The following is a 24,682-nucleotide window of genomic DNA, read 5'->3' as shown; positions in this document are numbered from 1 at the left end:
AAACCCATAAAACAGACCCATTATACAGATACAGAAATTTTAACACACATCCATTCTTTGTTCTAGGTTTTGTCCCCTTTCTTGTTTTCCTCTCTAGGTTTTGTACTCAGCTGACTTTTCATGCTGTCTCAAAAGGAATGAAAGATTTTTCTGGAGAGCAGAGTTTGGTTTTTTTATACGTCGTCTCCACTAGCAGAAGTCACTAAATTTGGCACTAGGCGCTTTTCTAAAATACGAGTACAAGAGGTGTCTGAAAAGTCACTAAATACAGCGACAAAAGCGCTAAGTTGGCATGCCTAGTATTTCCTAATGGTAAATCCCCCAATTCTAAACATGTTATAATGCACTCCTTCTGGTAGCAAGTTATATTTACCTGCAGTTTTATTTCCCTCTTGTTCCTACTTTTAATGAATATATATCCAGCTGAATATATCAGCCACACATAACATTACATGGATTTAAGGTAAGCAGAATCTGCTAAACCTTTTTAGACTTTTAACTAGAACCATGGTTTTACATGAGACTTAGCTTTCTGGAGACAGGAGAGTCTTGTGTGAAACAGAGAATGAATGCTTGGAAAAAGCAGTTAATTACAGTAAATTACCTGTGATGCTGTGGGCCTTTTTCTCCTTTAAAGGCCATGGAAGCCTGGATGGGCTGCATAGCTAAGATATCAGGATACTTTTAATAAAAAAATATCATATATGTCATCACTGGGTCTTCCAAGAGCATGCTGATCCAAAATATAGCATCTAATCACACAGAATCAGTTTTTCATGGCCTCATCAGCAAATATATATAATAATATAAGGTTTGCTTTTTCTCTGTACTTTGATTTGCTTGAAAAAATGTCTAAAAATCATCACAAACAGTCCAAAAAATGTGGACAGATCTTTTATTTTACATAAAAAGGGTGCAAATTGGAGTTTCCCCTTAGGTGTGGAGGGAATAAAAAGTGATTATTCAAAAGGTTCGTGTATGAGATGCCGTTTCATATTGATCCAAGAAAGAAAGAAAAACAAAAAACAAATGTCATCTCAGATAAAAAGGCTATTTACCTCTCTGCAACTTAAATATATGAAATCATTAAAAAAGGAGGAAATGTGGGTCCTTCAATACTTGAAGCCCTTGACTAACTCATTCAAATACATTTCTGAAGTGACATTCATAATTCAACACAATAATATTTATTTACAGATTAAGGATTTCTCAAAATCAGCCCAAAAAAATAAAGAAAAATGCAGAGGAAAGGATAGATTATTGGAGCTGTACAATTTGATTTTCCACAGTCTGCGAAAACAAATCAGAGAAACACTGTTTTTAATAGAAATTCCCAACAAAGACTACAATTGTGAAGTCTGTACAATTTACAGTTCAAATAATTAGCACAATATTGCAGTAAATATCACCTCTCCCTCACAGGAAAAAGATATACAGTAAATCAAACAACCCTACAGTACAGCAACAAGGAGAAAAAGTGCCAGAGAACCCAAAAAAGACCAAAGCTGATCATTCATGCGCTCATTTGCTTTGATTTGATTTACACACATACAAATACGCACATAAAAGCCATAAACCCTGACATGACGAACAGAGTCGGAACAAAAAAAAAGGGAAAAAAATGGGTAGCAAAAAGACGCAAGGAGTTAAAGCTGCATCGCTTCACTGGCCCTATGGGTGGGGAGCAACGCAGAAGGGACATCTCGGCCTTCTCTCTGTAAGCCATGCAGAAACAGATCACGTAGATTACTCCTATATCGCTCTGTACGAGTTAAAATACAGCGTAATATAGCTATATATACCAGCTCAGCCAGAAGCTACAGAACTAGAGGTGAAACAGCAGATGGTCCGTCATAAACTCAGCTGGGAAAACCATGAGCTTGGTCCAATAAGTGGGGGGGTGGGGGTGGGTCCACTTCTTTTTTTTTTGTGGGTTCAAGAAAGAACGAGTCGTTAAACACTGCCTGGTATGGCACCGAGCCGCGCTGCGGACACATTCAAGAACACAGGTTGGAGCGAGAAACGAAAACATTCATCGAGAATATTTTCCTGGCACAGATATATAAAAAAAAAAAAGAAAAAAACAAACACAAAAAAAGAGGGGGTAGTAGTAGTCGTCTTAGAAATGGCACTCGGGGAATTCTAAGCAGGGAGCAGAGAAGGCTAAATATTCTGGATAATCCATCTCACTCATCGGAAGCAGCAGCGGCGGCATAAAGCTGGCGGCCAGAAAACATCACGGCTTTGGCGCCTGATTTGGCGTTGGCGAGCATCTCAGAGACTTTAATCTTCAAACCGACAACCTGCAGGACTCTACAGGCGCCCTGCTGGCCTAAAAGAAATGAATATCGGTCATTCATTTAGCTTCTCCTCCCAAAGCTCCCATCAAATCATAAAGTTACTGAGAACAAAGGAAGCAGAAAAGAGTTCAAGTACTTTTTGATAAGACAATAGCTTATGCCCCACAGAAAGCAACGCGTTGGAAGAGGGATTTTAAACAAAAAAATAAACTAGGCTGTACAGTGTAAATACATCTAAGAAGCAGGTTAACATACCGACTCATCTACAACATTCTAATGGAGCTGGTCCAATGAAACGCCCAATCTGATTCATTTAACACCAACAACACTTGTGTGTGTGTGTGTGGAAGCAGTGCTTTTAGGAGGGTTGTCATGGCACCAAATAAGCAGTGGCTGGAGGTTAAAACAAAGAATAATAATAATAATAATAAACTCCCTACACCCTAGAGGGAGATCCCAGCACACGAGGCAGCTACGATTAAAGTAATAAGCATGTTCAAAGTGGATTCTTTTTAAGAAGGCAGGGAAAGATGGGCTCAACAAATGTAGTGCAGTAAATAATCAAGCTTTGTTTTGTTTACCCTCTTTCCCTATAAAATCATGGCTAACTGGAATGAAAACAATTACATTAGACAATTTCACATTAACAAAAAGAAAGGGGATTTCATTTTTCTGCTATGATAGGCAAGGTGAGAAATTGTTTCAAGGCATTCCTCCTCATCCGCGCCGCCGCAGAGTTTATTGTCCATCTCGGCCACGGAGGAGAGGGAGCAGTGATCCCGAACGTTGGAGCATCGTGTTGCAGCACAGGGGCTGTGTGCGGGGGGGGGGGCGCGTCTTCACGTGTAGCAGATGACGCGTCGTCATGCCTTCAGGTTTGGCTCTCCTTCCACGGGGAAATACGTTTCAGTGTTAAGAAAAGAAGCCATGACCAGCCCCAAAACAAGTCTCTGCTTTGGGTTGAATCATCTGGAAAGAACACGGACGTCTCGCAGCCGTGCTGTTAAGTTCCTATCCGGACGATGTGGCGCTCAGTCGGGTTGGTGGATCGAGGTTAAGGCATTAGACAGAACTGTGACTCTCCAGAGCATATCTGCTGTCCTTCCAGAGTAGCATGGCTACCATGGTAACAGAGTGCATGAAAAAACCTTCCTAATCCGAACTGAAGTTTGGTTCTCAGTTGTTTTCCTTTTTCCAAAAACTTAATTTAACTTCCTTCCCATGAACTGGAGAGATAATATAAATCCTCCAGTCATTGACTCACCTGTCAATACATTCAGTGTGCATGTAAGAATTAGTAGGAAAAGTAGTAGCAACGGAGTGATAAATATCATGTTTTTGTCTTTTTTTCCCCCTTCAAGCTGCCATCTAGAAGCGTCAGGTGGATGTTCGTCATCACAGAGTAAAAAGAGGCTGTAGTGTATTTGGACGGAGACGAGGAGCGCTTGGGCTGAAAGAACGTCTCCGAAGGATAGAAAACCAGGAGGCGGCTGCTCTTTCGCTAATACTTCTGCCTTAGTCAGAGACGATCCAAAAAAAAAAAAAAGGAACAAAAAATACGTCACAATGAGTCAGCAAATTAACGAGGGGCGTGGCAGGATGATTTGGGAAGTGAATCACGTCTGGAGCGGAGTAGAAACAACGGGTTCCTAACGAGATGGGGGCAGGATATCACATCCATCTCTTCCTTTACAAACGAACCAAAAAAACTAAAGATTGGAGTAAAACATACGAAGACAGTGATAAGAGAGAACTATTTGGTTGTCATGTAAAATAAAGGGGGAAAAAAACACCTTTGAAAAAAAACTCTTGGTCCACCTGACCTGTAAAACCTCCTGTTTCACTTTGAGGGGGGAGAAAAAAAAAAGAAAAAAGAAAGGAAGCTCCCATCATGAGACACGTTTCCTGTACATCTCCAGGTCAAAGCGGTCCTTCCCGGGAACAAACCAATCAGAATCTATCGGCTGAATCCCTTTTCTGTTCCCAGTGGGACCTTCCAGGTGTCTGAAATCACAACATGAGGAACTTTCCGGTCCGGTTCTGGCTCATCATTTGTGCCTCGGCGTGTTCTTCTTCCGTTTTCGCCTGAAGAAACAGCAGCACCTGCAGACAGACGGAGATTACATCAGTATGTCCACATGACAGGTGCTGATTCCACATCAGGAAGGTTAAAGCGTTGCCATCCACTGGATGCTTATTCATCTCCTTTATTCCTATGAACAGGTGCATCTCAACACATTTGAATATAGAATTTTATCTACTTTAAAAATCAATTTCAAAAGTGAAACTAATAAAAATCCATTACACAATGTAATAATTTGACATTTGTCCTAAAGAATGATGGGGAAGACTGCCGAGTTAACAGGTGTCCAGTCAGCAACACTCACAAAAACCTGCAGCTGAAGTGAATATCAGTTTTATCCAAATATATCAATGGAAAGTTAAGTGGAAGAAACAACTGGGGCATAAAAAGGTATTGCTGCTTTAATGCTACGTTCAGACCACCAGCGCTGGAAGCAGCAAAAAGCTTCTGCTGCTTCATTTTTGATACTTGTTCACATTAAGTGCATTTTTTGACACTCCAGAAGCGTGTCCAGTTAATTGTGTCCAGATGCATCTGATGCTTCTGCTGCTCCTGTGTTCAATGGCAAAGAACGGCTTTGCTATATTTGCTGTTATAAGTGGGTAAAAAGTAGTTTTAATGTTTTAAAGTGAGAAAGTCCACCTGAAAACTTCCTCTGTGCAGTCAGTTATATCCAGATTACCATCCTGCCTTCAAATATTATTTTGTGACAGTGCAGCGTTGCCCCCGTACACCGGCAGTGCTCTGTCACTGGAAAATCCACTTCAGTAATTTCTTCACTGTCAGATTAATAAAGTCAATCAATCAATCAATCAATGCTAGCCTCTGCCCAGTTGCTTCCTGGGGGTTATCCGCTACTGTTGGCGGCGGCTGGAAGGCGTCTTTCATGTACGTAATCCAAACTGCAGGCACCAGATCAATAAAATCGAACATCGGGAGGTTTCAACATTTTAAGTTAATCTATGCTAGCCTGATAAATCAGACTAAATGTGAGATTAAATGTGTAATTTGGTCTGGCCCCGATGAATGAGACATCAGACCATGTCTGTGCCTATTGGCCAACGCTCTGACCAATGAGCGCAACTGATTGTGACGTAGTTAGCTTGTGGGAGAGTGTTAACAAACAGCCTGTCGGTAAAACGGTGAATACGTCCTTCTTAAAAATTAATGAGCGTAGAGCCTCTTCCTGCTCACATTTCAACGAAAACCCCAAGTCTAATGCCTCCAAAACGTATTCCAAAGCTGAGTCAAACAAGAACTGTTCAATAGTTGTTGCCATCTTCCTTGTTGTGCTTTCTCCAGCGTCGCACAGCTTTGTCGTCAAACCCTCAAAATCCCGCCCGCTTTGTATCCAGAAATTCAAAACACATCTCTGTGTTGTGATTGGCCCTGCTCTGGCTGCTCAGGTGCGCCAAGATGCGCTGCTACTGCTGCTCTAGACGCTCTGCCGGACCTACTGATGCGCCTGATGCGCATCAACCATTGACTTTGCATGTAAACTAGCTGCTTCTGCAGCGTGCGGTCTGAACATAGCATAATAACCGCCACATCAACATATTCAAGATTAGGTATTTGTGATTCAGAGCCAGAGAAAACTTATTACACAGAGTTTAACACAGAATTTGCTTCAGGGTTAAGCTACTACACCATAGACAAAAACACAGCTAAAATAAATCCATTTGAAAATACTTCAGTTTTCCTTTTTTTCCAGGAAATGTAATACTTTTTTTTTTTTATAACTGCGAGCCACATGAACAAAAACACATTCTATAAATACCACTCTATGTGTTACACGTCTAAACAAGTTTCACCTTTAAACTGAAACCCATTAGGTCTCCAGAAACATTTCCAATTTAGATGCACCTGTACATGTAAAAAGGAGAGCACAACCACACACTGCTGCTGCAGGGCCTCTGAAGGTGACATTTCCTGTATGCAGCAAAAGAAAAAACACAGGAAAAGCACAAGACAAGAGGAGCCTGAACGCTGAGTAAGAACACACAAAGAAGAGACGTAGGACAGTGACTGGGTTCTTTTACTTTCATTATGCAACCATGAATAATGGTATATTAATGAACAAATATCTAAACCCTAAAATAAAACTACAGAGATTACAGAAGCATAATAAAGACAATCGGCCCCGATTTGTTACCAGTTTGATTGTTAGAATATACGGCATATGAAGCAATTCTAACATTACTGAATTAGTTCAAACTAAAAATAATCTGCAATGTTAATTTATTCTCTTCTAGGTTTAAATCAGTACTGTACCAGTGAGAGTCTGCTTAAATTTAGTGAGTAACTCCACTGGGCCCAGCCTAGGCTGGTCCACTCCCTGTCCCATTGAGTATGATGTGGACAAGCAGAGAGGGACTCACCACAGGTTGAGCATTTTCACGCAGCTACAGAAGAAGAGAGAAGAAAGAGCGTAAAGAGAAAAGAAAGATTAATACAGTACGACTAGGTGGATGGGAGTCGGCGCACAAAACACAACACAAAACAAAAATCACATGAATTTATTTATATAAAGCCAACATCCTTACATCTGAGGTCATGGATAAAGGAAATAGAGAGAGAGGCGGGGAGCGGTCTAAGGGGACAGAGTTAGAGAGAACAACAGGGCTGTAAACTCTGCTTCCCTCAAGGTTAACCCAGAGAGAAAAGAGGGACAGAGATACAAGAGGGTGAAAAACAAACAAAGCTATACTGTTTAGTTTTTACTCTTTAGGTTACAGTTTACGGATTGAAAGTATCAAGAAAACCTAATTCCTAAAATGCTAAGTAAAAAAAAAAAAAACAACAAAACAAAACCAACAGCTAAGATATCGTTGTGTAATTTTCACACCAAGGGTGAGATTGGATCCCATCAGCAAGAACTCACCAGTGGATAAATCAAACCCAAATCAAATTATTTAATAGCCACATATCTTCATTTGCAAATTGTCAATTAAGAAAATAGGAACGGAGAGAGAAAAAAAACGTTGTTTTGGACACGTTTTTTTTTTTTTTTTTTTTTTTTTTTTTTTAGGAAATCCAAACAAAAAACATTGGTTAAAATGTTAAGAACTGAACGGCCCCTCATGAAGTGCCTGGTTGAAGGTTTTTTTTTTTTTTTCTTTTCGGGGGGGGGGGGGGGGCGGTTCTGGTTGGGTGGCCGGCGCGGGATGGGTGGGCCCCGGTCCCGGCTCTTGCGGGGGGTGGTCCGGTCCGTGTGCGGGGTGGGGGGCCGGGCTTGAAGCAGGAAAGAGATGGGTTGGTGTGGCGGTGTCGCCGCTCCCCTCCCCTCACATCCGGATTTTAGGTTCACTTATGGGGTCATCCGATAGTCCCGGGACCGACCACCGGTGTCACCGGGTTTTTGGTCCTGGTATTATTGGATGTGAGTGTTATGTGTGAATGTGTGTCTGCGTTGTTATTTTCTTTATTTATTATTATTATTATTTTATTCAAATTTTTTTTTTTTTTTTTTTTTTTTTTTTTTTTTCCTGTGGTACGAGTGGGGGCACTAGGGAGGGAAGGCATGATTGAGATGGTGTGTTTTTTTTTTTTTTCTTTCCCAGGTTGGGGTCTCAACCGCACCCTCTCCCAAATACATCTCAAGTCTCCGCTAAGTGCGGAGCCCATTCCCCCCGTCCTGCTCTCCCTCCGCTGGCTGGCGTCGGGGCTCACCGGTGCACTGGTGGAGCTGGGGGTGGATGCCCGGGGGACTGCTGGCTCATTCCTGGCGGCCTCTCCACTGGCCCCGGCCGGCCTTGGCTTTGCTGGGGCTCCTGTCTGGGGGTGGGGTGCCCTTGGGGCCTCGGATCCCTGGGGCCTGGGACTGGATCCGCTTCGGGGTGGGGCTGGGTGTTGTTCGGGGATTTTCGGGGTCGGTGCCGGTGCCTTCGCTACGATGCCGGTTCCTGGGCGGTGTTTCTTTCCTATGCCGGTTCTGTGGTATCGGTTCGGGGAGGGGGGGAGCTGCGCGGCATGGTGGGGTGCGGGTCTTGGGTCCTGTTTTGGGCTCCGGTTTTTCCGCTCGCACTTCTCCTCTTGCCTATTTATTTTAATTGTAATTATTAATTAATTTATTTATTTACCTATTTATTTATTTATTTATTTATTTTTTTTTTTTTCTCTTCCTCGGTGGGGGGGAGCGGTTGCGGGCGGGTCGGTGTCTGGTGTCCGCTGTCGCATTGTGGGGGCCCCTTTTTTTTTTTTTTTTTTTTTTCTCTTTTTTTCTTTGGGGGGTTTGGCATGTCTGTTTTCTCGGGGGCAGGCGGGCCTGCTGGGTGGGGGTCCTGCTGGCGGCGCGCCGCTGGTGTGTGGGGGTCCGGGCGGCTCCGGCGGGGGTAGTGTTGGGGGGCCGGTCTGGGCGGGCTGGCTGCGCTGGCTGGGTATTCGGGTGGGTTTTCCCTCCTGGAGGCATGGCGGGGCTGCTCTGTTCCCACTGATCGCGGCGGGTGGGGCTGCGGGGCGGGTGTGGGCCTGGGGTGGCTATGACCGGCGCGTGGTGGGGGGCCGGGGCGGCGGAGCTGCTCTGGCCGCGTGTCGGGGCCTGGTGCGGGCTGCGGGGGGGGTGGCGGACGTGGCTGGGCTGCTTTGGCATCGTCCGGTGGGGGGGGCGGCGCGGTTCGCTCCGCTCTGGCTTTGTGCTGCCCCTCGGGCTGCTGGGGGGGGTGGTTGCGCCGGCTGCGGTCTGCTCCTCTTGCGGTTTTGCGCCGGGCGGCTTTTCTGCTCTCGGGCTGATTCTGTGCGCGGTGTGTTTCGTTGCGCGCTGTTGGCATCGGTCTTGGTGGGGTGGGGCTGCGCTTTTGGCCGGGGGGGCGTTTTGGGGGGGGTCCCGCGGCGCTCGTGGCCGGTTCGCGGCGGATGCGCGTGGGCCCCGGCCGGGGGCGGGGCCGTCTTAGTGTTTTCCTGGGTGGTGCGGTCGCGGTGGGTGTTGCGGCCGGTCGCCGGGGCTTGGTGCTGGGGGGCGGGGCGTGTTTCGGTGCTCTGTGGGGCTGGGGCGTTTCGGTCGGCGCCGTGGGGGGGCTGGTGTTCGGCGCCCGGCCCTACTTCGGGGTGGCCGGCTGCCGGCGGGGCCCGCGGACTCGTCCCCGCGGCTCCCCGGGGCGCCGGCATGGCGGTGGCTGGGGGGCTTCCTCGTGGCTGTCTCTCCTCCTGCCTTGGTGGGGTCTGATTTCCGGGGCTGGCCCCGCCTTGGTGCCTTCGCTTCTGGGGTCCCCTTGGGCGCCTGGGGCTTTGGGTCTCCCGGCGCTGGACTCAGTGCTCTGGGGGGTGTGCCTCTCCGGCTCTCCACAACCACTATTGAGCATTTTTTTCTATGGTTAAAACTTTACATGCACAAGTTCACCCTCACAAACAACTACAGGTGCTAGGCTTCAGGTACTTAGAGATTCACTTCCAAACAGAAACCCCACATTCATATCTTCAGGTAACACAGAGTACATGTCAGACTTAATAATATTACTTTAGTGATAGTTTCAAGGTGTTTGCTTTATTGTATATCTCGTACCATGTTTTTTGGTTGTGCTGTTCTTTTTTTTTTTTTTTTTTTTTTTTTTTCTCCATCTCATTACAGGTGTTGAAGCAGACTGAAAATGTTTTGTCATTGTCTCCTTCCTATCTCCTCTTTCTTTCATCTTTTGTCCTGTTTTTTTCTTTTTCTTTTTCCTTCTTCTTCTTCTGTTTTTCTGCTCTACTTACATTGCAGTGTCCATATGAACTGTAAAACTCCCTGCATAATTATAATAAAGCAATTTATATACATGAAACAAGTGGAGCGGTATGGCAATTGCGATACCGCTACACTTGTGAAAGTAAAATCTGTTGGGCTCCTTTTGGCATCAAGACAATTATTCTTATTGCCACCTTGCCAGACAGGACACTGTAAAAAAAAAAAAAAAAAAAAAAAAAAAAAAAAAAAAAAAAAAAAAAAAAAAAAAAGAACTGAACGGCCCCTCTCTGGTTGTGGAGTAGCATTACTCTATGTAGATTTGTGTTGGAAAACTGCAAATTCTAGAATGTTAATTATTTTTACATTTGTTAGGTGCAGAAGGACTTTTCAGTCATGGTCACATGGAGCTGATGCAGGACGGCAGGATGCTGCCAGTTTTAGGAGTGAGGAGGAAGAACAGACAGATGGGGTTTGAAAAATAGGATGAAAGTGATGGAAGGAGAGGAGGACGAGAAGCAAGAAGGCGGAGCAGGAGCCACCCATAAAAATAAAAATAAAACAAACAGTGCCAGATTAGAAGTTTAGTCAGCAAAGCTAGATGACAGCAGGTGTTTGGATAGAATTATATTAATCTCAAGAGATCCAACCGGCTTTTAATTTCAGGATAGGCCTTTAATTCAGAATGTCATTTTTTTTTTTGGTGTGCTTAGAATTTGTCATAATTTTTGTGATCCAGTAAACTTTTATAAAGTGAAAGGTTTCCAAGGAATCCAAACACAAACAGTTTTGACCTTGGTAAAAAAAAAAAAAAAGTTTTATTATAGCTACGTTCACACTGCTGCCTGAAGTGACCCAAATCTGATTTTTTTTGCCCTTATGGGACCTGTATCGGATCTTTCCATGACAGTCTGAACAACACAGATCCGATTTTTCCAATGCGACCAAGGCCACTTTGCTATGTGATCCCGAATCCGATACGAATCTGATCTTTTCAAAAGTGACCTGTATCAGAACGGCCAGATCGCATTCATCTGACCTGAATGTCATTAATACAAAACAAAGCTCCCTAATATGGGCCTTGCTACGCAGAAGCAGCCAGAAAAACAACAAACATGGTGGATGATAATGCGGAGAATAGTATTTATGTTTAACCATCTTGAATAGATTGTGTTTTTAAGGATGGAAAAAAATCGCTAGATGCGCTCCGGCACTACCATCCATGTTTACTTCTGTAAACACAGAGCATGCTTGCTAGTTACATCATTGCGTCTTCTCCTGCACATGCGGGACACTTAAGCTGTATGAATGCAGTTCACACAGGAGATCACATACAAGTTGCATATATTTGTAAATTTCAACAGCAACGCAAAAAAAAAAAAATGGATTTCACAAAAAAATCAGAATTGAGCATCAAGGCCTGCAGTGTAACATAGCCTATGCTGCAAACAACGCATACGTCTTACGATGGAGGAAGAAAAAAAAAAAAGAGCAAAACTTGACAAAAGCAGGATAAAAATATGCTAGATGAATTTTAAAAAAAGGAAAAGAGAGACAGAATTTAAGATTAAGAAATGAGAGAAATGTATAAATCCATAAAGCACATTACAGAGATGATGAATTTTTTTCAATTATTTTACTTGAGCAACATGGGAGAAAAATATCTAAATTGGCTTAAAACAAAATTGCAGGTCAGACTTCGAAGGAAGACCCTAAAACTATGCAGAAATCGGAACAGGATATGCAGTAAAAGAAACCATGTAAGGGGATTTGAATCAAGTGGCAAATATTTGACAGAGAAACTAGAGTTTGAATAAAGCCAAGCGTCTGGGCTAATTCATTCCCATACTTAAGGAGACACAGAACTAAAGAACGGTGGAAGGAGAAGCACCAAAAGGACATGAAAGAGAATCATACTTAGGCTCGTCGGCCACTTCCACCTCTGCCTGAGTTGTTATTGGCGCATTGGAGTGAGCCAGAGGATCGTCTGCATTAAGCTCCCCATTGCGAGAACTGACCACCTGCAGCAGAGACAAACGTTACTTTAAGTTAACCCTCTGAATAATTCGAAGCAGTTTTACCTGATAATGATGTCAAAAAAAAAAGAAAAAAAAAACACCAGGTCATCGCTAATTCAGAGAGCCCTCAGAGGTCACAAAACCTATTTCTAAGGCACCAAGGTATCAACTGAACCTTTCAAAGTTACAAGTAAAAAAGCAGGAAGACAGAAATAGATTTTTCTTGTTTTTCTCGAGTATCAAACTAATAAACGTTCAAAAAGTTTGTGAAGTAACTTTCAGAAACTACAATTATCTTACAACATTTACGGATGTTTTTCCTTCCACTCAACTTTCTAATAAGGCGCTACGCATAGAGAGCTGGGTGCCTTTTAGTAGCTTATGCTGCTTGGAGTGGGCCCTACTAGGATAACAGGAAAAAAAGGTGTCGTAGCCAAACAATAAAGGAAAGTTGGGTGGAAGGAAAACATTTCGGTAAAAGCTTAACAAGCAAAAGTGCTACAGAAGTCTTTGCTGACCAACACTTGCATATATAAATCTGTTACTTTTTATCCAGTTTAAATATTTATTAGCTGTAAGAAATAGTTAAATTTACAGAAAAAAACATTTTAAGTATAGATCATAGTTTGCAATAAATATAAATATACTACAATCAGGTAGTAATTTGAGTTTATTAAATAAAATATAAATTTTAGAAATTGCCTCCACTTTTATTTCATTGCTTTCAAGATATATTACCAAATGAAGCTGAAATAAATATTATAAAAAAAACTTTATCTCCTGAAGTTTAATCCTATTTAAGTAATTAATGTGGCAAAAACAGTCAAGGTTTTAATCCAATCTTGAAGCTCTAATTGATTTTATGGATGCATATATTTACAGTGGGGCAAAAAAGTATTTAGTCAGCCACCAATAGTGCAAGTTCTCCCACTCAAAAAGATGAGAGAGGCTGGTAATTTTCATCATAGATATACCTCAACTATGAGAGACAAAATGAGAAAGAAAAATCCAGAAAATCACATTGTCTGATTTTTAAAGAATTTATTTGCAAAATATGGTGGAAAATAAGTATTTGGTCAGTTACAAAGAAGCAAGATTCCTGGCTCTCACAGACCTGTAACTTCTTCTGTAAGAGGTTCCTCTGTCCTACACTCGTTACCTTCATTAATGGCACCTGTTTGAACCCGTTATCAGTATAAAAGACACCTGTCCACAACCTCACACAGTCACACTCTAAACTTCACCATGGCCAAAACTAGAGAGCTGTCAAAGGACACCCGAAAAAAAATTATAGACCTGCACCAGGCTGGGAAGTCTGAATCTGCAATAGGTAAACAGCTTGGTGTGAAGAAATCAACTGTGGGATCAATTATTAGAAAATGGAAAACATACAAGACCACTGATAATCTTCCTCGATCTGGGGCTCCACGCAAGATCTCACCCCGTGGGGTCAAAATGATCACAAGAACGGTGAGTAAAAATCCCAGAACCACACGGGGGGACCTAGTGAATGACCTGCAGAGAGCTGGGACCAAAGTAACAAAGGCTACCATCAGTAACACACTACGCCGCCAGGGACTCAAATCCTGCAGTGCCAGATGTGTCCCCCTGCTTAAGCCAGTACATGTCAAGGCCCGTCTCAAGTTTGCTAGAGAGCATTTGGATGATCCAGACGATGACTGGGAGAATATCATATGGTCAGATGTAACCAAAATAGAACTTTTTGGTAAAAACTCTACTCGTCGTGTTTGGAGGAGAGAGAATGCTGAGTTGCATCCAAAGAACACCATACCTACAGTGAAGCATGGGGGTGGAAACATCATGCTTTGGGGCTGTTTTTCTGCTAAGGGACCAGTACGACTGATCCGTGTGAAGGAAAGAATGAATGGGGCCATGTATTGTCAAATTTTGAGTGAAAACCTCCTTCCGTCAGCAAGGGCATTGAAGATGAAACGTGGCTGGGTCTTTCAGCATGACAATGATCCCAAAAACACCGCCCGGGTAACGAAGGAGTGGCTTCGTAAGAAGCATTTCAAGGTCCTGGAGTTGCCTAGCCAGTCTCCAGATCTCAACCCCATAGAAAATCTTTGGAGGGAGTTGAAAGTCCATGTTGCCCAGCGACAGCCCCAGAACATCACTGCTCTAGAGGAGATCTGCATGGAGGAATGGGCCAAAATACCAGCAACAGTGTGTGAAAACCTTGCGAAGACTTACAGAAAACATTTGATCTCTGTCATTGCCAACAAAGGGTATATAACAAAGTATTGAGATGAACTTTTGTTATTGACCAAATACTTATTTTCCACCATATTTTGCAAATAAATTCTTTAAAAATCAGACAATGTGATTTTCTGGATTTTTCTCATTTTGTCTCTCATAGTTGAGGTATATCTATGATGATAATTACCGGCCTCTCTCATCTTTTTAAGTGGGAGAACTTGCACTATTGGTTGCTGACTAAATACTTTTTTGCCCCACTGTATGCAGGAATGCATTGTTTATAATATTCAGTAATAAATCAACCTTTCATTAGTTAGCGTTAAATTCTGTCAGTTGGATTGGAAGACTTGTCGCCAATTTGTTCACAACTCATAAGTTACCATGAAACATACATGAAACCATTTTTTCCGCCAAGATGGCGCCACCTACGGTCGCCCTGGTCCTCTCGTGCGCCCTGTTTTGTCTGTTTTTGTTAGTTTGACTTTAGAAAGGTCACAGCCCCACCGTCCCCCCTTGCCCTCACAGACAGCCCCACCCCCATCTCCAACGTGGAGTCCTTCCGCTTCCTGGGCACCACCATCACCCAGGACCTCAAGTGGGAGCCGACCATCAGCTCCCTCGTCAAGAAGGCCCAGCAGAGGATGTTCTTTCTGCGGCAGCTGAGGAAACTTAAGCTGCCAACCCGGATGTTGGTGCAGTTTTACACCTCCATCATTGAGTCCATCCTCACCTCCTCCATCACCGTGTGGTACACTGGCGCCACCGCCAGGGACAGATACCAACTGCAGCGCATTGTGCGCTCCGCTGAGAAGGTGATCGGCTGTAAGCTGCCATCACTCCAGGACCTGTATGTCTCCAGGACCAGGAGACGTGCAGGTCGCATCACAGCCGACCCTTCTCACACTGGACACAGACTGTTTGAACCTCTCCCCTCAGGGAGGAGGCTACGGTCCATACGGACCAGAACCTCCCGCCATAAAAACAGCTTCTTCCCCTCTGCCATAAGACTCATGAACACATAACTATATGTCAGACTCCATAACCTGCCCATGCCATTCACACTGCTGTATTGCACACTGCTCTATTTGCACTATCTTGTACATTTTACTTTTTATATTTATCCATATTTTTATCTTAAGTGTATATATTAGTATATTTTTTGCATGCCTTATACCCTAGTGTTTTTAGAGATTTTTATAATTTTATTTACTATTTCATATATGTTTCATGTTGCACGACTGTACCACAGAAATTTCCTAGTTGTGAACCTCTTCACTAACAATGGCAATAAACCCGATTCTGATTCTGAAATGTGCTCCCTTGGAAATGACGGCCTTATTGCATCAGAATACCCCTTTAAGCCCAACAAACCATCTCTGCTTTACAAACATGCACTTCCTTAGCAGAGTCAGATCATCCTGCCATGCAATAGGTGCGCGCATTTTGTTAAAAGAAGTGTCTGAGAGGCATGAAGTGCAGGAACCAGGGATCAAAACGTGAAACAGCTTCCAGATGCCAAAAATCACACGTTGAGAATGTGGGGTGGGTGGCACCGGATTACATGCATACGGTGGAGCAGAAAATAACATTTCCCAGCCAGGGGTACAGAAACTGGAGGTGGAGAGTTAAAGCCTGTCGATCTGTCTCACATACAACGCTAACCTACGACAGTCACGACTTACTAAACCGATCAGAATGAAAATTTGCCTCATTGAGGTCCTTTTCAAGAGCAGGCCTTGTGTTGCTGTATCTTGGAGTGGATCTATGAGACAGATCTGACTGAATGGAGACTGGGGGAAGAGGGTGTTGGCTGAGCAGGTAAGGGGTGTGTACCTGGACTGAGCCACCGTGCCTGTCCGCTGCCAGGTGAGAGGTGATATAGGAAGAGTTTGCTTGCCGAGTGGGCTGAACCTCCCATGCTCCTCGTCGGTCTGAAACTGCCGTCTGCTCGGGAGTCGGAGGGGTAGCGATGGGGATGTGAAGGAAAGTGAGGTTGGGAAGGGGAGTGCGATGGGAGAGGGAAGGAGGAGTGAAGGTGATGGAATAATTGCATTAGAAAAATGGCATTTGGTGTGTGGAGCGAGGTACCATGCAACAGCAGCATGAGAGATGAAGAAAACAAAACAGTAAAATAAGCATGAATTTAAAAAAACAAAAACCAAAGCAATGCCAAAGAGCTCAAACAGAAACTGCTGAGCCCCGAAAGCACCAAAAAATTAAACTGAAGCTCTTCCAGCTTAAATGTCCAAGTCATGCTTACAATGCTAAATACTGAAATTAACCAACATGTTGCTAAAAAAAAACTTTTAAAACTTCCTGCCTAAGATACAAAATTTTTTACCCTACAGCAGAGAAGTTAAGAAATTATACACCTGTGAGAGTCCCGTTTAAGGGGATATAATCCACAAATATAAATGGAACTGATAGACCAATGCAACTGAGAGATAACTTGATCAGTTTTTCCAATCAATCCCTAGAACTTGGTTAAGCACATTTGCCGATATCCGATACTGATCGGATTCAACTGTTGAATAAATGAACCATATAGCTTAACCTGTGAGTGAAGGCTTTAGCCTAAATAAAAATAAAAAAGATAAGAAATTAACACGGATGTAAATATACTTTATTAACAAATAAGAATCAAAAAGTAAGAAATAACAGTTCCATGTGAAGTGCACTGGATTGGATCTCTGAGATCCAAAATCACTGATATCGGATCCAAGTATCAGATCTCTAACTAAAACCTATTCATTTTTTGTTTTACAGCTTCTAAAATTGGAGACGTGATGCATACATTTGGATTTACCGCCTATGAGTTAATAATTCGTTAAACAACCTATCAGTGCAATTATTATCTCCACCCCTCCCTTTATTCACATCTAGGCATTTTAATTCCCATCAGTGGAAACTGTGATCGATGTTAGTCCGATTCGCCATCTGGCTAAAGCATCACAACTTAAACTCGCTTTGATGATCTTTTTCTGTGAGGAAAAACACTGCAGAGAAAAAAAATCCATCTTATTTCCTGCTGCCTCATCAAACTAAACACAGAGAAGCAGCTGAGTTATCATTTCCACACTTGCAGGTGAAGATTCTCAGTCATCCAGGTCATGGTCATTCCAAAAAAGAAAAAAAAAAAAAGAAAAAATCCACTGGACGTTTCCAGGTTTGAAGATGTTTTGCTTCCCACCCAGGAAGCTTTTTCAGTTCAAAATGTCAGAGATAGCGCTGAGTTCAAGGCTTTATAGAGTAGGTCAACAAAGCTTTGTTTTTGCTCAGAAAACATGCAAATTGAAACAGACAAACGGCTCCACCCCTTTGAAATGGATGTCATTTGGCTTCTTTTGTCAGCCTTCAATGCCCCATACCCGTCTATCTCTGTTGGCCTGGCTGAACAGGAGAGGTCTTTTGTTCCCCTGTACAGAGGCTGGGGTTGCGATGATAGCGGGAAGGAATCAACTCTATCGCTGCATTTTAGATTTTTGAAAGCTGAAATGAGTCCACTCCCTCTGTTTAAAGTTGTTTTTTCTTTCTTAACATGGATGGCTTCCCTCAAACCACCCATCTTCTTTGTCCAAAATATAAATATTCTGTTCCTCAAAAGAATGTCCTCTGTGTATAAGGTGTAGATCAGGAGTGGGCAACTCCAGTCCTGGAGGGCCTGCATCCTGGAACTTTTAGATATGTCCTTGACTTAACACACCCGAATCAAGTAAATAGATAATTAAAAGGACTCTGGAGAAATTGATTGCATACTGGGGAGGTAATTCAACCTTTTGGTTCAGGTGTGTTGGACCAAGGATGAATCTAAATGTTGCAGGAAACCGGCCTTGAAGGAGTGGAGCTGCTCACCTCTGGTGTAGCTGTACCCCAGAGTCTTGTCCAGGGGAGGTCGCTCTTCTGTGTTGGGCCATGCTTCTATGCAGAGGTTGTTTGGTTTCTCCAATATACAGGGCCTTCTCAAAATATTAGCATATTATGATAAAGTTCATTATTTCCCATAATAATAATGATAAAACTTGTTCATATATTTTAGATTCATTGCACACTATGTTCTAGTTTTATCATTACATTATGGAAAATAATGAACTTTATCACAATATGCTAATATTCTGAGAAGGACCTGTAAAAATCAGAGCATTCCTCACTGCATTGAGGAAGGTTTTATCCAAGACAGTGGATTGTTGTTGTTTAACTTTTTTGGAACTTCCACACTTGCTTCAATCATTTTGTGGAAATCAAAATATCAGATGTGTTTTTATTATTAAAATACCATAAAAAACAGAAACAAATTCACCAAAGGCTGGTAACTATGAGACTGTATGAAAAATGTATGAATATTTGAAAACTTATTTTTTTTTTACTTTCATCTAATGCAGCTCCAACCACACATGGTTTACTAAATTAATGTTATTCATCAAACTGAGGGTCATATTTATAGCATGATGGAAGGTTGAAATGTGAGTGTAAAGTCAATCACATGTCTTTCTTCAGATTTTTTCAATTTAACATTGATTTTCCAAAAACGTAATTTATAATAGATTATTTATGAGAGCAAACCAGGACAGCTTTGGGTGGAAATCTCTTTAAGTTGCTTAACAGCTTCCTTTGTTCTTATTAGAACGGACTCGTTCTCTCCCTGCGCTGAATCCAAACCACAACATACCTGATTTCGGACTGGAGCGTGCTGTGAGGGTCGGTCTCTGTGAGGATGGCTCTCTCTTGTGACTGCAGATGCACCGGATTCTACATGGCCCGATCCCACTAGTGTGGGCTGATGGAAAGGAGAATTAAATCAAACATCTGATTGATTACAAAGAAAAAAACTTTACCACAAAATGTCACTTACTATCTGCCTCCCGACCCAGTCGTAAGTGTAGTCAAATGTGTATCCTTTCCTCTCAAACAGCTCAGTAAACAGAGTCCTCAGATATTCGTAGTCAGGCTTTTCAAAGAAGTCTAACCGCCTCACATAACGCAAATAGGTGGCCATTTCCTCTGGAAAAAAAAGATGGATACACTATGATGTGGATAATGCAACAATGCATAAAATAAAACTTTGGAATCGCCTGGAAATGTTAAAGCTAAGGGGTAAGGATCAACTTTCTAAGATGGAGATAAAAGATGAAATGCTTGGTTGACAAACACCTACTGATGGCGTTTGCTCTCTCACAAACAAACTGATGATTACTCATGGCGGAAAGGTTAGGTAGAATGTTTTTGTTTATAAATATAGCTATAATAAACATCTTCAATTAAACCTATATTAGCAGGTCAAAGCTTTATAAAACCTGGTGATTAGTGAAAAAAAGTCCATATGTGAGATGATCAGAGTGAATCTCCTCACTCATACCTGGGAAGTTCTCACAGAGGACCTCAATGGGAGTGTTTCGTTTTGTATCTCCAATCTTCTGGTATCTTTCCTTCAGTGTGTCGGCCTGAAAAACAAGAGATATGTTACAGGACGCATCCAATAAGAAAATTTAACAAGAATTATTGGATCGTATTCTATGAAATGTAAACATGTAGTATTTAGCTGATGAACAACACTTATTTCAAGGTGCTTTAAGGATTGTTAGAAAATTTTCCATCCGAGGAAACATAAAAGGTTCCAGCAATTCATTTATTTATTTTTTAATCAGCCCGTTGATGCCAGTGACTTAAGGGAGTAGCGGAATTACTCTATCAGGGTTAAAAACCCAACAAATAGATTTTATATCACTAAAACAACATTGTTGTAAAATCTCTTTGTGAGAGGAGAATGACATATTATATAAGCTGGGGTCTTTAAAAGATAAAACAACAGGTCCTGGTCAGACCTGTTCCCATTTAACAAATGTTGAATTCTTGACACATTCTGTTACAGGTTTGTTCTTTTGTCCAATGGTTTACATTATTCTATTACCGTATTTTCACGACTATAAGGCGCACTTAAACGTCTTTTTTTTCCCCTCAAAATGTGCGGTGCGCCCTATGGTGCGGTGCGCCTTATGTGTGTTGTAACTGCGACTTTTGAGACCACCTCATTGAGGAGATGATGAAAGAGTGGCTGAATGTAAGGAGACCAGGTGTTTTTTTTCCCACTCATCACCATCGCTGTTAATATGCAACTCCATGCGTGCCCATCTCACAGCTGATGTGAAAAACATGGGGAAACAAATTAAGGCTGTGCTCGCTGTTCAACCGCTGGACATCGGTGTGAACCGGACCCAGCAGGTGCAGCAGAAGCAGCGAGTTTACATGCAAAGTCAATGGTTGACGCGCGTATAGGCGCAGCAAAAGGTCCCGCAGCGCGTTTTGAGCTGCAGGTGCAGCACGTCGGGAGCGTTTAAGCATCTGACGCACCGCCAACGCGCTGCTGCTGCTCGAGATGGAAAAATTGAAGTTTTGCTGCTGGACGCGCCGCATCAACCAATCAGAGAAGCTGATCTGGGAGCTGACAGCGAGACAGACACAGCGCTCTGATGACATGATATTAACGCAAATGAAAAAGGCTGGATGGATGAGAATATGATGAAAGGCAGGTGTATGTGAGGAGACCAGGTGCTTTTTTCCACGCATCACCATCGCTGCGTGCCCATCTCACAGCCGATGTGAAAAAAAGGTGAATCAAATGAACGCTGTGCTCGCCGTTATCCCGGGGGTCTGACAAAGGAACTTCAACCGTTCGACATCGGTGTGAAGCGGCCGTTCAAAGTAAGGCTGCGAGCGGCGTGGGAGCGGTGGATGACAGACGGAGACCACAGTTTCAGGATAAGTGGAAGGCAGCGCCGGGCAAGTTACGCCACCGTTTGCGGATGGATTGTTGATGCTTGGACTAACGTGTCTGCTGGCTCTGTTGTTCAAGCTTTCACAAAAGCCGGCATTATTTCTGAGGAGCCGCGCTGCACGGAAAGTGACTGACAGCGAAGAAGGGGAAACTGGCATGTCTGATTTAGCGCAGCTGTTTAATTCAGAAACAGAGGAGGATGACTTTGATGGGTTTGATTAATACTTTGTAATAAATACATGAATAAAGCACAATCATACTCAGTTTTGCTCCCGCTCTATTTTTCTACCTGAAAACTTTATTCAACAGCAGCCTCTGGGCGGGTCTCCTCCTCTTCACCGCGGCGGCTGGCAGGTGTTTTTTCATCTAAATAATCTAAATCTTGCAGCTATATTTGCTGTGATCAGGGGGAATAAAGTAGTTTTAATATGTTTTTAAGTGAGAAAGTCCACCTGAAAACTTAATTGCAGTCAGTTCATCCAGATTATCTATTTCTGTCGGAGGCGCTCAGACCCCCACATACCAGCGGTGCACCGACAGCAGAAATCCCTTCAACAGCAGCCTCACCGCGGCGGCTGGCAGGTGTTTTTCATCTAAATAATTTACAGTGCAGGCACCAGGATACCGGCAATAAAAGCGAACATATTCCGTCGGCAGGTTTCAGGATTTTAAGGTAATTTAGGAGTGATCACAGCGCTGTGTCATCTGCGATGTGTCTGTCTCATGGCCAGCTCGCAGGTTTGATTAATACTTTGTAATAAATACATGAATAAAGCACAGTCATACTCAGTTTTGGGCCCGCTGTATTTTTAAAATACGCAGTAGAGCTATTTAAAGGTAGTAGAGGACATGTACCTGTATATAAAAAATGCGCCCTATAGTCCGGTGCGCCTTATGTGTGTGTTAAATATAGAAATGGGACACATAACTGAGACTGCGCCTTTTAGTACGGTGCGCCTTATGGTCGTGAAAATACGGTAAGTAAAGACTTTGCTGATGTCTTTTTTTTATTTAAATAATGATTTATCATTTTAAGCTAAAAAATGAAATGTTTGCACGGCAAAGCGAGTTTTATTAAGACACTGGAAAGGACAAAATATCCCTACCTATACCTGTCGGTATGTAGCATTTTCAGACACTGCATCTTATGAACAAGTCATCCACAATAGATATGGTCAGATTGAGGCGTATCAGAGTACGTGGGAACAGCTCTTAAAACCAGAGAGGTAAGGCTCAAGCAATATTGGTACAGAATAAAAGATGCAGTGCGTATGAACTTTCTATTTACAATCTTTTTTTTTTATACTGTATTTCCTTCCTTTAGCTTCTGGGGTGGGGGTGTACAGGAGGATCAGGAGGGGATGTATAACTGGAAATGTGTACAATACCCATATTGACAACATCGGTTTCACTGTATGTTTAGGTGAAGAAGGATTTAATAAACATTGAAAGTTTGAAAAGAAAGAAAAAAAAACATTGAGTTTTACTGTGATATTATTCTCTACTGGTGAATGTTTTCTTATGAAACTCAGATTCAGAGACCTGGCCTTGTACTCGTCATACCTTTAGTCCTTGCCAAGGTAAACTCCCACGCAGAAAATACATGAACATGTGCCCTAAAGCCTCCAGGTCATCTCGTCGGCTTTGCTCTGGATAAACAGATTTTATTTTTAATTCTCACATTTGTTTCGTTATATTTTATTAATGATATAAACGATATTGACGTAGAAAGCTTAGGAAAGAACTCATTGAACCTTTTTCCATTTTGTCAGGTTAAAATATCAAACTTCAATGTGTTTTATCAGGATTGTATATACAAGGGCAACCAAAACAGTCTAGAATAGGAAAGTAGAAGGAAAAATAATATACAAGTTATTTTTATTCCTATTTTTCCCAACCAACCTCTGAGTGCTTCACTGATCGGCTGTTTATACTGAAAGGCACACAGCTGGACTTTATTTACCAATTAATAAATATCTGATAGTTATTTTAAATATAAATATTGGAAGGTAAGGTCTAATGCGGGGTTCTGGAAAGGAGGGTCCGTCGGATAGTCAAATCTCGGATTCAGGTGGAGCAGTGTGGTTTTCGTCCTGGCCGTGGAACACTGGATCAGCTCTACGCCCTCAGCAGGATTCTGGAGGGTGCATGGGAGTTTGCCCAACCAGTCTACATGTGTTTTGTGGATCTGGAGTAGGCACTAAACCGTGTCTCTTCGAGGCGCAGCCAAGGTGTTGAGGGGATCCGTTTTGGTGGCCTTAGTATGATGTCTCTGTTATTCGCAGATGATGTGCTTCTATTGGCTTCATCAGGGCATGATCTACAGCCCTCACTGGAGCTGATCGCAGCCGAGTGTGAAGCGGCCGGGATGAGGATCGGTGCCTCCAAATCCGAGTCCATGGTCTTGAGCCGGAAAAGGGTAGAGTGCCTTCTCCGGGTAGGGGAGGATGTACTGCCCCTAGTGGAGGAGTTTAAGTATCTTGGGGTCTTGTTCATTAATCAGGGGAAGATGGAGCAGGAGATTGACAGGCGAATTGGTGCGGCATCTGCTGTGAAGCGTGCACTGTACTGGTCTGTTATGGCAAAGAGAGAGCTGAGCCAAAAAGCAAAGCTCTCGATTTACAGACTGACATTCCTACTCATCTATGGTCATGAGCTTTGGGTCATGACCGAAAGAACGAGATCCTGGATACGGGCGGCCAAAATGTGTCTGGGCTCTCCCTTAGAGATAGGGTGAGGAACTCAGTCAGGCAGGGAGGACTCAGAGTAGAGCTGCTGCTCCTCCACATCGAGAGGAGCCAGTTAAGTTGACTCGTGCATCTGATTAGCATGCATCCTGGAAGTCTCCCTGGTGAGGTGTTCCGCTGCAAGAAAGACCGCTACAGAAGATCCTTCCAGCTATAACCCCGAATATGAACCATTTGGGATTAATAAAGTATTTTGAATTGAAAAACATTTTCCTTTCTCTTATCATAAAATACTTTGCTTTACCCTAAAAGTAAGTCCAATAAAATCCATTGAATTTTGTGCTTTTAACAAGACAAAATGGGAACAAGTTTAAGAGGTATGAGAACTTTTGCAAGGCACCGTATACATCTCCAGGAACCCCTTGGAAGTCATCTTACCTTTGCCTAAGTGCGTATTGATGGACATGTATCTGGCAGTACCGGTCAGGCTCTTATGCTCGCGGTATGGAATGTGTTTTTTGGTCTCAGGGTCGATGTACTCTTTGGCCAGGCCGAAGTCGATGATGTGGATGATGTGCTCCTTTTTGTTCCCTTGCCTTCCGATTAGAAAGTTCTCAGGCTTGACGTCTCTGTAGATGAGGTTTTTAGAATGCACGTACTCCATTCGAGAAATCTGGTGGGAAGAAAGGAGATGAATAATCTTAAGGAAATGCACCTCTCCAAAAAAGAAGAAGAAAGAAATCCCTATTCTCCCCATCATTGCTACCCACCAGCTGAAGGGCGATCATCAAGACAGTCTTCAGTGAAAAAGTCCTGTCACAAAGGTCAAAGAGGTCTTCTAGACTCGGCCCCAGCAGCTCCATAACCATGGCGTTATACTTCCCACAGGGCCCGAAGTAAAACACCTGCGGCACTCCCTCTGCTGGAAAAAAAAATTCACAAAGACTAA

General features: G+C 42.8%; 1 protein-coding gene across 9 annotated transcripts in view; it reads right to left on the bottom strand.

Annotated features, from left to right (window-relative positions):
- Positions 1 to 3,706: 3,706 nt before the first annotated feature.
- The window catches only part of csnk1g1 (casein kinase 1, gamma 1), a 41,575-nt gene continuing 20,599 nt past the window's right edge, over positions 3,707 to 24,682 (bottom strand). For 2 of the 9 annotated variants that reach the window (XM_038289815.1, XM_038289816.1), the window contains exons 5-14: positions 24,504 to 24,655; positions 24,172 to 24,406; positions 22,610 to 22,695; positions 19,631 to 19,715; positions 19,127 to 19,275; positions 18,944 to 19,051; positions 16,111 to 16,221; positions 11,957 to 12,060; positions 6,762 to 6,785; positions 3,707 to 4,403 (exon numbers count right to left, since the gene is read on the bottom strand). In XM_038289815.1, the coding sequence (XP_038145743.1) occupies positions 4,349 to 4,403; positions 6,762 to 6,785; positions 11,957 to 12,060; positions 16,111 to 16,221; positions 18,944 to 19,051; positions 19,127 to 19,275; positions 19,631 to 19,715; positions 22,610 to 22,695; positions 24,172 to 24,406; positions 24,504 to 24,655 (1,109 nt within the window). In that variant the 3' untranslated portion in view covers positions 3,707 to 4,348. The remainder of the gene's footprint in view (positions 4,404 to 6,761; positions 6,786 to 11,956; positions 12,061 to 16,110; positions 16,222 to 18,943; positions 19,052 to 19,126; positions 19,276 to 19,630; positions 19,716 to 22,609; positions 22,696 to 24,171; positions 24,407 to 24,503; positions 24,656 to 24,682) is intronic. The other 7 variants (XM_038289817.1, XM_038289820.1, XM_038289819.1 and 4 more) reach the window with 7 other exon arrangements.

This window comes from Cyprinodon tularosa, unplaced genomic scaffold, assembly GCF_016077235.1.
Source record: "Cyprinodon tularosa strain WSP-4 unplaced genomic scaffold, ASM1607723v1 ctg272, whole genome shotgun sequence".
Taxonomy (NCBI): Eukaryota; Metazoa; Chordata; class Actinopteri; order Cyprinodontiformes; family Cyprinodontidae; genus Cyprinodon; species Cyprinodon tularosa.
Note: the sequence above shows the minus strand (reverse complement) of the source record. Positions and strands in the feature narration are given on the sequence as shown.